The sequence below is a fragment of the Drosophila suzukii genome, chromosome X (assembly GCF_043229965.1).
Source record: "Drosophila suzukii chromosome X, CBGP_Dsuzu_IsoJpt1.0, whole genome shotgun sequence".
In the NCBI taxonomy this organism is placed as follows: Eukaryota; Metazoa; Arthropoda; class Insecta; order Diptera; family Drosophilidae; genus Drosophila; species Drosophila suzukii.
Genome location: NC_092084.1, coordinates 20693323 through 20707241, shown reverse-complemented (window position 1 = coordinate 20707241; position 13919 = coordinate 20693323). Strand labels below are relative to the sequence as shown.

The following is a 13919-nucleotide window of genomic DNA, read 5'->3' as shown; positions in this document are numbered from 1 at the left end:
TTTATTGGCAGGCAACAAACGGCAGCGGTGCAAAAAATGAAAATTATCGTGCCGCCGAGCAGAGAAATAAAGGAAAAATGCATTGAACGCGCACGCATACCAGGTAAATTATAGAGGGTCCAACAAAAAAACAAAAAAACCAGACCAAGTGGCTAAAAGGGGGTCTGCATGGCCACTTGCGTCATCTAGTATATGTGCATTGTGGCATTTGTCATTTCAATTGCGCGTAAGCTGAAATAGCTGGCAAGTTTGTGTCCTAAGTCTTTTGTTTCGCCCCACTCGAATTGTTTAGATGGGAAATTCTGACTGCGAAAGGGAAGTACATTTCATATTTTTGGGTCGTACCTCTGGTACTCTTTGCCATTTTAAGGATTTAGGGGTTAATCTACATCATTTAATTCTAAGTATAAAAATTCTTAATAATTTAAATAAGTAAGAATCGTGAATAAATATTCGTAACTAATTTTGAAAAATAATTTTTATAAGGGTTTTAGGATGAATCTATATTATCTAATTCTAAGTATAAAAACTTGTTTATAAGGTTAATAAGTAAAAATTGTTCATAACTAATTTTTAAAAATAATTTTTCTATCTTTTTAGGAACATCTATAAATTAAATACTTTTGGGATTTCACTTCGCACTTCGTTTTTCGGCATGAGTAACTAAGTAAGTTTTTAATTGAATTTTTATGTAAACTAATATTCGGCATGCTTTATATAATAGACTTATTTTAGCAAACATCTCTTTAATGGTTTCCTTTTAACACAATTTGAAGTCTTGTTTATTTTTTAATAATACCCCTTTCAAAATCATAGTTGCCAAAAAATGTTTGGCAAAATGTTTACCTCTTCAACGATTATTTATTTTTCCCCATACCCAAATATAATTAAACTCTTTTTTTAATACTCGTTTATTATCTGACCATAAAATCGGTTTATCTATCAATTTGGAGCTTTATTCATTTCTTTTTTTTTCAAATTTCCAACCAACTACATCCGAACGAGCGCCTTTTAATTTAAGCAACCCTCAAGCCAGGTGGAAAAAAATTAAATCACGAAGCGCAGGCATTTGCCCAAAAAAAAAAACCCAAAGAAAAATATAATAAAACCATCAGCATAATCTGCTGAATGGCCAAAAGACGATGATCACGATGTTGATGATGATGATGCGCGTGCCATGGCGCCATTTAGTGCAAATTTGTCGATGCTTCCGGCCAAAAGATTTCGCTGGCCCACCTGCAACAGTAGCAACTGGCAACTGGCAACTTGCAACCAGCAACTGGCAACCAGCAACACCAACGGTGGCAAGTGGCAACATCAACATCAACATCAAAATCAGACATTCACTTTGGCTACCTTCGCATTTTCATTCAATGCCAAAAAGAAAAGCGCCTCATAATTTCCGTGCCGCTTTTCCACGTTTGGGAAAATGGATTTGTGGTGAAAGATGAGTCGGCGCTTTTTATTTTTTGCATGGCCACAATAGAGTGGCCTGTCCTCACCTCGGCCCATCTATCAATTTGACTTCAATTTCGCCAGCCCACTCGATCCAGAGCCAAGTGAAGTAATTTGCATGATGTTGTTACTGTTACTACCGCTGTGGCTGGCAATTAAGGCAAGTTGGCCTGGCCCGGAAGCCGTGCCCAAAAGATCGTGTACAGTTAGAACGGCCGGCGGCAACCGATAATTATGGTTAATAAATATTAGCTGCCAAAAGTGCAATAAACCAGACGAGCGACAAGCGACAAATGCAAAGCAGTCAGCCATCGGGTCAAAGGGGAGTGGCAGGGGGGTAGTGATGGGGGGGAGGGGGTCTGGTTCTTGGCCCGGTCATATTTCCAGCTAGTTAATTGCAATCGACATACATGCCATCTAGCAGGCTAATAAAACGCTTAAAGAAATTATAGTATGATTTATAGATATTTTCATTTTCCTGAATTTACAACATATAGCATTATTTAGTATATTTTATATATAAAACATAAGGAAAAAATATTTTTAAAAATAAATTTCATAGCCTAACTTATCTCAAAATTATTTAGCTCGAAAATGCTAAGAAAATATTTAAAGAAATTATAGTATGACTTATAGATATTTTAATTTTCCTGAATTTACAATATCTAGTATTATACGGTATATTTTTCGTATATTTTATGTATTATACATGAGGCAAAAATATTTTTAAAAAAAAATTTCATAGCCTAATTCATGTAGCATGCTAAGAAAATACTTAATGAAATTATAGTTTGACTTATAGATATTTTAATTTTCCTGAATTTACAATATCTAGTATTATATAGTATATTTTTGGTATATTTAATATATAAAGCTGGGGTAAACATATTTTTCATAATAAATTTCATAATTTAATTAACTTCAAAATTTTTTCCTGTGCACCAAAAATAATGATATTGCGAAAGGGTGGAGGTGAGAGATTACTATCTCACGCACCCAATAGAACAGTGACCATTATTTAAGATAGAAGTTTTTTAATCTTGACTTTAATCTTAGCTTTACCGTTTTACGTTTTGCATCGTATAAAGATACCGTTTTAATAGCTAACTTTGATTCATTTTTTTGCTTAACAGAGATTGGCTCGTTAAATAATTTAAAATATATCAAATGCATATATAATCCAGTAATAATATTTTAGATAGGTAGATATTTTATTTTCTGAACTCCTTTTTGCCTTCAGAATCTGAAATTGTTGACATTATTTGTAAATACCTTTTAATGCTATGTTTTTTAAATGCCTTGCCCCACGGTAACCTTTGGTGTTTCCATTTCGTTGGCCGCAAAAGCGCAGTTTAAACAAACATTTGGCTGACCGACAGATTGTAACGCCCCAGTACCCCCGTCTTATCGAGGGGGCGTGGCACTAGGGGTACGGCCGACGATGCATTTGCTACAAACTGTTGCGATCTGTACTAAACCAAAAATACAAAGTTGCATGCAACCATTTCAGATTTCAGAGTTTTCAGTGGGTTCCTTGTTAACGTTTGGCAATTAAACAGTTATCGGGGACATTATAAGGCAGTAAAAAATAGCAGCAAAGTAAAGTGATACCAATTAGAGCGCTTGGCCCAGACGAGATTTCGCAATAGTTTAATAACCATTTTTCAATCTGACGGACCGAGTGATCGATTCTTGAAATTGAATTTAATTAGAGCTGAGTACTACGACAAAATGATTAATTAAAGGCAATTCGAGACGCCCACTTGGGGCCTACATAGATATGGGCCCAACATATGCTTCGATCTAGACTATATAATGCCCGGTACTTATCGCAGTCGATCCGAACCCAACCGATCCGGCCAAGTGTCGTTGCTAATGGCTGTGGAAGCTGGCGACAAGTCTGAGCCGCTAAATTGTTGTTAATTTCCAGCCATAATTCAAGCCAAGCGCCTCATAAACAAACAACTTTGTTAACAACGAAATGGGCAGGGGTGTGGGTGCAGGGGGGAGGGGGTCCCCAACCCCAGAAGGGGGCTGGCCGCACTATCAGTTGCAAGTGTTGAAGTCATAAATCTGCATAATGATCATGTCGCAGGCCGTTAGTGCGTTAGCTTATTTAACGTTTAATCGTGCGATGTGCGGTGTGTGTGGGTTGATTTCGCCAAGACAAAACAGCCGGGGAGCGAAAAAACATTTGGTGGCGGTGTTATGATCTGTCATTGGTTCCTTTCACAATTTTAGAAGGGTGCCAGGTTTGCTTAAGCCGCTGATTCAGCACAAAATTCTAGACCGTAGAACGGACAGGCAAAAATTTAAAGCTCTGGCAGGAATATATGTAAATCAAAAGACTTAGGCAACGAACTTGAAGCAAAATTTAAAAAAATGTAGGGTTAGTGCTTACAATATTTTATTGAAATTGTTTTCTAAATATTTTCTATAAATTTACGATAAGAAATTTGTAAAAAACTTAAAATTGAATATAAACAAATTGTGTTTTTTAATTTTTAGTATAAATATAATAGAGGAAAAGAAGCACAAAAAATATGGTTTACTTTTTGTTTTACTTTTTAAATGTTAGCCAAAGGAAGTATTGTTTGTGTTAATTAATATAATACAAATCTATAACATTTAACGATTGTCCCAAAGATTAAATTGAAAGAATATACTTTTGTTTTTGATTGTAACTTTTAATTTATTAAGCAAATTTATATTTAATATAAATATAATAATAAATTATAACATTTAATGATTGACCCAAAGACAGACTCCAAATTAAATTTAAAAAAATTGTTTTAAGTTGTAACTTCTAATGTATTAAGTTTTACTTAAAGTTCTACTCTTGCTATTTTTTATTCCACACACAAAAACCAGAGTTATAAGCTTTCTTAATCTTTGCATTGATAAATATGGTTTTTTTTTTGTAAGTTTTCAGTGGAAAGGAAGCAAAAGTATAGTATAAATATAGTTATTTTTATACCCGTTACTCGTAGAGTAAAAGGGTATACTAGATTCGTCGGAAAGTATGTAACAGGCAGAAGGAAGCGTTTCCGACCCCATAAAGTATATATATTCTTGATCAGGATCACTAGCCGAGTCGATCTAGCCATGTCCGTCTGACCGTCTGTCCGTCTGTCCGTCTGTCCGTCTGTCCGTCTGTCTGTCCGGATGAACGCTGAGATCTCGGAAACTATGAGAGCTAGGCTATTGAGATTTGGCGTACAGATTCCTGAGCTTCTTACGCAGCGCAAGTTTGTTTCAGTAAACTGCCACGCCCACTCTAACGCCCACAAACCGCCCAAAACTGTAACTCCTACAGTTTTGATGCTAGATAAAAAATTTTAACTGAAATGTATTGTTCTCATCAATACCTATCGATTGACCTAAAAAAAAGTTTGCCACGCCCACTTAAACGCCCACAAACCGCGAAAACCTGTGACGCCCACAATTTGCATGCTAGATAAAAAATTTTAACTGAAATGTATTGATGTCGTCAATACCTATCAATTGACTTAAAAAAAAGTTTGCCACGCCCACTTAAACGCCCACAAACCGCGAAAACCTGTGACGCCCACAATTTGCATGCTAGATAAAAAATTTTAACTGAAATGTATTGATGTCGTCAATACCTATCAATTGACTTAAAAAAAAGTTTGCCACGCCCACTTAAACGCCCACAAACCGCGAAAACCTGTGACGCCCACAATTTGCATGCTAGATAAAAAATTTTAACTGAAATGTATTGTTCTCATCAATACCTATCGATTGACCCAAAAACAAGTTTGCCACGCCCACTTAAACGCCCACAAACCGCGAAAACCTGTGACGCCCACAATTTGCATGCTAGATCAAAACTTTTAATTGAAATGTATTGGTCTCGTCAATACCTATCGATTGATCCAAAAAAAATTTTGCCACGCCCACTCTAACGCCCATAACGTTTAAATCTGTATACCGCCGGTAGGTGGCGCATTTTAATCTCGCTTTGCTGCTTGCATATCTCCATTTAGCTGAGTAACGGGTGTCTGATAGTCGAGGTACTCGACTATAGCGTTCTCCCTTGTTTTGTTTTATTTTTTATTGTTAGGCATGCTTATAATAATGTTTATATTTTCCGTATTTTTTTAAAAGTTACTTCTTATTTATAAAATTTTCTTGTAAATTTCCTTTTGAAACTTCTTTAATTTATAAAATTTTTCTTGAAGCTTTCCTTTTGAAACTTCTTTAATTTATAAAATTTTTCTTGTAGTTCTCCTCTGGGTATTTCTTTAATCACACACACAAAAACATTATAAACTTTCCTACAATTTATGCCGTCACTTTCTAGATCGTTTGTGCCCCATTGCATGTGCATATGATAACTTGATTCTGGGGGCCAAAGTCACTGGCTTCTCGCAGCTTTCACAGCTCTGTGCAAATCCGAATCCGAATGCTAGGATTTCACTGGCGGCACGGCACTTTTACCCAACCAGCCATTGTCATTAGCAGAGGGCAGACAGTAGACAGTAGACACTCGAAAACAGACACATGTGAACAGCTCGAGGGCCACGCCCACCTGGCAGCCGACTGCCCATTGTTGACAGCGGGAAAGTTGCCTCTTTGGCTGCCGTTTGTTTTTTAGCCCCTTGGCTTTTGCCCTTCTTTCACTCGGCGGGAAAAGAAAAACTCACAGCTGGAAACTGCAACCGAGGCTATTAGGCCCACTGTGCCGGTGCTTTTTTTTGGCCTGGTCTTTGTTTTACGGTTCATTAACGCCGCAACGCCTTAATTAAGCCGAATTAGTAAAAGCGAACCGCAATTGTCGACCCACAAACGCGAGATACGAGATGGGATGCCGCTCATTACCCGCATTTGCATAATGATCGGGGGTATATTCTAATTTGGGTTTTTACCTCGTCTGGGAATCTGAAAGGAGGTGCTTCTTAATTGGCATGGGCAATGCCGTAATATCAGTGCTGGTAAATGGACTACTTATTCAAATTGTTATTAATCATATATCCATTCTGGTGGTGAACTGTGGGTAATTTTAGGAACATTTAAAGAACTAAAAGATCGTATTTACTAAGATATAATACTATTTTAATAATTGTTTCTGTGATTTTTTTGTAAAACGGTATAATTTTTCAATATCTATAACATATATAACGGAGAAATATAGTCGTTGGATATTTTTTTGAACATGCGATACTGGATTGCTTATAATAATTTATTATAAAATCATAATAAGCTTTTACTTAAATATTTGATGTCTAGTAATGATAATGTTTTGAAGTTTTCATTACTTATTAATAATACTAGATAATGTTTTCAAAAATATTTAACCCCTAGATACACATAAGAAATGGTATTAATTGTTTCCAAAGATATCAGATACTTTCCTACGCTTCCAATCCAGCCAACTTGACCTTGCCACAATCAAACGCCATGAAAACGAGATCAAATCGTTGGTTTTCGGGGAGCGGTGGAGAAAAGAGGGGCGATGGTACTTGACCAGACAACGAATCATGTTCGAATCATGTTCGAGTCGAATCCCCAATCGTTATGCCTTCCGCTCATGGCTCGAAAAACAACTCTATTATTCATGGGGCAAATCGACGGCGAAAATCAAAGCATCCAGCGACGTTGCCGGCGATTAAACAATAAAATAACAATTATTGGCGGCAGAGCGGCTGTCCCGTAATGAATGAATTCGATGAGTGGATGAGTGCGGCAAATGAGTCAAGTGGCATCCACATCCACGTCCACATCCACGTCCATATTCACATCCACATTCACGACGTCAAGTTGCAGCTTCTGCGAACGGAACTCGTAAATCAAGTGCTTTTTTTTGTCCGCCGATCGGTGTTTGGTGCAGGGAAAACAATTTTGTGGTACTTAGTTATAAAATATATTGTGGGTTTTTATAATAGGTGATATGGAAAATTTTGAATTTTATAATTTATATAGCAATGTTAAAAATATTTATTTAATACATATATCAGATACATAAAGAGTATTTCATTTGATTTTTTTGTACTTAGTTATAAAAGATGTTGTAGGTTTTTATATAGATTGATATAATATTATAAGGTGATATGAAAAATGTTGAATTTTTATGTTTTATATAGAACCATAAATAAGAATTATTTAATACATATAACAGATACATAAAGAATATATCTTGTGTTTTTATGTACCGTAGATAATACTATTATTTCTAGTAAGCTACGTATTATATCTAGAAAATGACGTATTATATACAGTAAGTTATGTATTATATCGAGTAAAATTATCAAAGATCTTATATTCAATAAGTTAAGGGGTGAAAGTAAAATATTGTCTTTAGTAGATTTATTTTTCTGGTGTAATATTATTAAGATATTGTAGGTTTTGACATAGGTGTATATATTATTATAAGGTGATATGGAAAATGTTGAATATTTCAACTTATATAGAACTATAAAAATGAATTATTTAATACATATATCAGATGCATACAGAATATTTCATATGTATTTATGTACCGAAGATAATACTATTATATCATGTAGATTACGTATTATATCTAGTAAATGATGTATTATATTTAGTAAATTGGTTCAAAATTGTATATTCAATAAGTTAAGGAGTGAAAGTGTAATATTATCTTTAGTAGATTTATTTTTTCAGTGTAATATCCATCGGCCCGCAGTGTTTGGTGTCCACTTGCTGCTCTCGGGATGATCAACACTTCGAGTGGGGGGCATTAAAACGCTTAAGCATTAATCGGCTCTGGCGGGACTTAATTTTCGGGAGCTTAACGATCGATGGTAAAAACAAATAAAATTGTATATATGCAAGTGCTGTTTAATTGAGGAACCGCCGATCGTATGGCACACGCACATGCGCGCTTGCAACATGCCACACAGATACACCGAAATGTATCTGCGAATAACTATAGATACAGATACAGATACAGATACCAGTCGACTCATGGAAATCTTAGGGAAATTGCAAAACATTTACTCAGTTCCAACTTCAACTTCGACTCCGATATCCGGTTGCCAGTGGGTTTTGCTGCCTGGCTCCGCTGTCCGGCGACTTATTAAATCATTTTTGCCGATTTTGTTTCGGTTTTGCCAGCTTTTTTTTTTTGGTTGTTGCCTCGCATTTTTGTGCCTGGCATACAAAAGCACTGCACGCAGGAAAAGGCCCAAACGATATATGCACAGAGTCTGGCAGATGCCAGAAATAATATTGCAAAATCCCAATAAACTGAAAAATAATGCAAAGGAAATGAGGCGAAGAAGAAGGGAGGAATATTACGTGAGATTGATTGCCCATTTACGAGGAGTTGATATGAAAGCTAAAACAAGAGAGTTGGGAAACACAGGAAGAGGTTTTTCTAAAGACGGATTTGGAATACTAAATTTACCAGACCAATCTCAAGATTTATAACCGAATTTAATTACTTTTAAGCAGAATATTAAATAAGAGAAGAAGATTTTACAGTGACCTCAAGTAAATCTGAAAATAAAGAATAGTATCTTGCTCAAGCATTTTATCATTAAAAAGCAAATTTAAACAGCACTTAAAACTTCTTAAAGATCACAAACTTGTTAACAGTTTTTCACTGGTAAAGACTGATTTGGAATAGTTTAAGTCAAGTGTATTTAAAGACCCTCCTTTATTTAATAAATTTTATTCTACATAATAAATAAGTGAAGAAGATTTTACAGTGACCTCAAGTAAATCTGAAAGTATTTTATTATTAAAAACCAAATTTAAACAGCACTTAATGCTACTTAAAAATCACAAACTTGTTAACAATTTTTTCACTAATAAATCTCAAGAGTAATCTGCTGTTTAAGCTGTGTAAAAAATGAATTTCCAAGTGCCTCCGCCCCTCTCAAAATGCAAAGTCCACTTGAAACGCAAGTCAAACAACGCCAAGAGTGTTGAGTTGAGTGTTGACCAACATTTGACTAATTAACACATCATAGTCAACTGGGTGAGACGACGGACAGCACTCGATAAATGGGTCAGTCGGTGCTCACACGGTCGGCCTAATGTAATTTTGATGTACCGGGCCAAACGACTGTGGAATAATATAGTTGCTTATTTATCATTTCTCCTCTTAATGCGGCAATTAGGGGAGCGGATGGACACTCATCCCAATGGATGGTGACTATCGCCAGGTGTTGCATTCACATCCAAAGCTAAAGCCAAAGCCAAAGCCAAAAAAAAAAAATGCCAGCGAAACTATGGACTTCCGCCTTTCGCCTGTGAAAATGCTGTGGAAATCGTAGAACCCGCTGCCTCCGCTTATAAATCCCCTAATTAAAAACGTAATTACGCTTTGGATGGGGTTTTTGTGCTGCCAGCGTGGTTTCATTACCATTCTTGTTGATCTTATATCATGTATAGGAATTCTGTGGTCTGAATTGATTGAATTTTGCGGCATTCCTGGCTTATAACTAATTGGTTTTGACCAACAAATATTGAGATACATCGGTTGTAAATATTTCATAACAATCGTTAAGTGTCTTATCGCCTTGATTTGTTTAATCCCATGTAACTGGGCTATTTCTCGCTGGATTTGTATGAAACTCGGTCTATTTATTGGTTATAACTAATTGTTTTTATCAACAAAGTTTCATATTTACAGCTTGTTTTTATTTGATAATAATTAACCATGTTTCCCTAACCTCTTGCAGCTCGTTGATTGACGGTCAGAACGCTGCGTCATGTTGTTGCTGCCAACGGAAATATGTCCAGCAGCAACAACAACAACAACAACTATAGACAACACCAAAAGTTGCCCAACGAAAAGTAATTTGCGAAAATCATAAAAAAGTAGCGTAAATAACTCCCGGCTCTGCCAGATCCAAGTGGAGCGAAAAAGACAAAAAAGCACAAAGGCCAAGCGCGAAAATAGCCAGAAAATTGCTGGAAATCTTTTGGTTCACACCAAAACAAGTAAACCCAGAAATACCAACAATATTCCAGAACGACAACTATAGGAACAACCAGAGCAACAACAGCAAGTGTCGCCGTTTTCTTATGCACAAAAACCATTCTGTGATATCTCAAGACCCAAAGGTGAGTTGCACAAAACACAAACTTAGGTTTCCAAAAGGAAATCAAAGGTGGAAATAAAAACACTTGGCCTGCGGAAACGGAAATGCATTAACCTTTAGCTATCAAGGTGGTAAAGGAGGGAGCCAAAATTGAAAACTCAAACTTACCTAGTTTATAAGTTCTCAAACAAAGATCTTAAAATACAGAATAAATAGCAAGATTAATTTACTCTTGACACCCATCCAATCAACAAAATTAATGAACAATTAATGAGCGTGTTTATGACTTCATTATTGGCTGTTGCTAACAAATGATACACTTTGCCACAAACACCTAAACTTATAAATTCATAATTTCAACTTTCATATATTCCATAGATCAGCCAATCCCATTTTTCAATCCCCATTTTGTTCTCCCATAAGTTTCCTGCTTAGATTTTATCGCACTGGTTGTCCCCCATACGACATGATGGGGTTTTGATCGGTTCTACGAGTTCTGGCCGTATATATAGTAATTAGTCGATCATGTTGCGTCCCAACCTGACGGTGGGTGTAGCTTGCTTTTGTAATTGGAAATGGGAACCGAACCACATTGCAAAAAGTGTGTTGACAATGACAGCCATCTAGATGCACTGAAAAAAAACCCAGCTAATATACAAAATTTCTTAGATTATTTTTGGTAATATATAAAAATGTTTTGATGCAAAGTGTAGGTAGTAGCAGTTTTAAAGTAGTATTTCAACATATGATTTTTTTTTTAAATTAATAAAAAATATTTTTAAAGAAAGTTTACTAAATGTTGATTACTTTAAATACATTTTGTAGGTTCTAATGTAAAAAAAAACCAAAAAAATACAATAATACATACAATATATATATAATGTTATAAAAAATACATAATTTAATATTATAAATTAAAATAAATAAAATAAAATTGTTATTCTCCTAATCTATTTTTATTTTCCCACAAAGCTTATCTCAGCCTTTGGTTTTTCAAACACAAGTCCTTGAAGTGCAAACCATTTTTGAAAAAATGTATAGAAATGTATCTTTAATCTCTTTAAATGTATCTTTGTTGTGTAGAAACCGCATTCTTCGCCTGTCGTTGACAATTAGACAGCGAATTATGCTAACTAAAGACTAAATCGCGCAACACTCCACTCGACGGGAGGCCCTCGAGATCGAGATCGAGATCCAGATCGACTTGGAGATCGGGGCGTGGCCATATAGTCTCGATATCGATTGATCCAAACCGATCCATTCCAGATCGACGTTGCATAAGTGCGGTTGGGCAATTTTCATTGGCTTTCAGCTGAACTGAGCCGCCAGTGAGTGGCAATTATAATTATAGATTATCGGGGTGAAAATTCGGTACGAAATTCGAGTTTTTCGCGAAGGCAGGCATTTATTTTTCCCCTGGGAAGAGTCGGTGGGTGGTCGACTGGTCGGGTGGCGGTGAAAACCGTGGAAATGTGTCACTTGGCTGCCAAAGACCGGCTGTTGTCGCCCCATTGCGTCACGGTAGTTAAAAGGTGTCAATCACCGGCCAAGCCGACCAGCAACATGCAACATGCAACATGCAATATGTGTTGCATGTCGCAGACCCGCGGGCAATTCGATTTTGGGGGGGAGCTACGTACATGATTCATTTGCGGTTTCAGGTGGGAATATTTTGTAGAGTTGGGGGTTATGGGTCTAGGTGTCACATCAATAAGACTAGCCGACAATACAAAATATGTTGGGATACAGGGGTTATTGCTACCTATCAATAACCCCCAAAAGACCTAAAAATTTCAATTTACCTATAGCATTTAATTTTATAACCACCAATGATCTAAGATATCCATTCTGTTCCCATAAAATCGAAGCAAATGCTGTCGCCCTTTCCGCTTGAACTACTGGCACACGAATCGAACGGCTTTATAAGTGGGAACTCGAGTTCGTAGACTAAATATATATATATATATATATATATGGCTAAGTAGGCAGCTTGTCATTAGGGCAAAATCATGATGGGAATGGGAAATAGGGGTTTGGGGTTTGGGGTAATGGTGAACCACGACGCGGGGCATTCTGGGCACTTTGCATAATAAAGTTGTTTGGTTTAACTCTTGCTGCACGCTTCCCACGCCCAGTTCCCCTAGTTATAGCCCCCAATTCCACCGATTTTCCCCCCCAATCAAGTGTTTTTTTTATTGCTTGTTTCGCGCTGGCTCTGCAATTTTCGACTGGAGTTAAAGACACGCCCGATGTCGCTATACGAGTGACACAAGATTCCGCGCTTAATTGAGGGTTCAATACTTCTTTTTCTGGCTGCTGGACCACGCGGCGTATGCGCAATTCGTGGAATGCCTGCCCAAGATTACGCATACGCCGCATTGGAAAACAAGGGAAATTCAACTCTTAATTGTAACACATAAAAAACGAACTCCCTCATAATTGCATCACTCTTGCAGGCTGATCAATCAACCCGCAACAACAATAAAAATGCCCCCCCAAAAAAAAAGCATAGCAATAAACTCAGAAATACCACATTTTAAATCAATGAATATTTTGTAAACATTTCTCGTTGTTGTTGCTGGCCCAGTTACGCGCCGAGCATAACTTTACCCATAATAACAACGACGACGGACTCTCGCTTTCACACCAGACCCGTCGGAATACAGAATGAAATATATATACAGACAGCCGGGTCCAGAATAATAGTTGTGGGCCCAGGGAAAAGATTGAGGGCTAACCTAGAAAATATAGTTAATCTATTTGCTTATAAAGCTTAATAAAACATTACTACAGGGCTTGAGATTTTTTAAAAACTGTTCTTTGGTTCTGAAAATAAAATGATTTCATTTATAATTTATATATTTTACTTTTTAAGTTTTCAAATCCTTTCAATATCTTAGTTGTTTTATATTTTTATATATGTTTATCTAAATAAATAGTTGTACCTATTATAATATTTTTCAATATGGTTTAAGTATTTGTTTAATCAAGGTTCAATGGTTCTCAAAAAATAAAATGATTTCATTTAGATTTTATGTCCCTCACTTTTTAAGTTTTCAAACATATTTCAATATCTTAATTATTTTATATTTATACATATATATTATATTTGTAATATATTTGTTCAAGCTGTCCAGTAGTTCGGAAAACATAATGATTTCTATATATATTATATCTCTCATATTTATATCTCTCATTTTTTAAGCTTTCAATTTTATTTCAATATCTTTGCTATTTTCTTTAACTATGTTTCAAAAAATATTTATGTTTATCTGGATTTATTTTCGATACCAAATTTATTTGCTTATTTTAATTAGATGTTAAATCTTTAAGTTGAAGCATTTTAGAAACATTTATAGATATTCATAGATCAGAATCTGTAAGCCTTCATTTAGATATAATTTTGTGAAATTTTGTAATCGTTGTAAT

The 13919-nt window shown here is 35.8% G+C and overlaps 1 protein-coding gene across 3 annotated transcripts in view; it reads left to right on the top strand.

The window, feature by feature from the left end:
• The window catches only part of LOC108005385 (uncharacterized), a 50133-nt gene that overhangs the window by 21400 nt on the left and 14814 nt on the right, over nucleotides 1–13919 (top strand). For all 3 annotated transcript variants that reach the window (XM_036821330.3, XM_036821331.3, XM_036821329.3), the window contains exons 2-3: nucleotides 601–667; nucleotides 10128–10512. In XM_036821330.3, the coding sequence (XP_036677225.2) occupies nucleotides 10474–10512 (39 nt within the window). In that variant the 5' untranslated portion in view covers nucleotides 601–667; nucleotides 10128–10473. The remainder of the gene's footprint in view (nucleotides 1–600; nucleotides 668–10127; nucleotides 10513–13919) is intronic.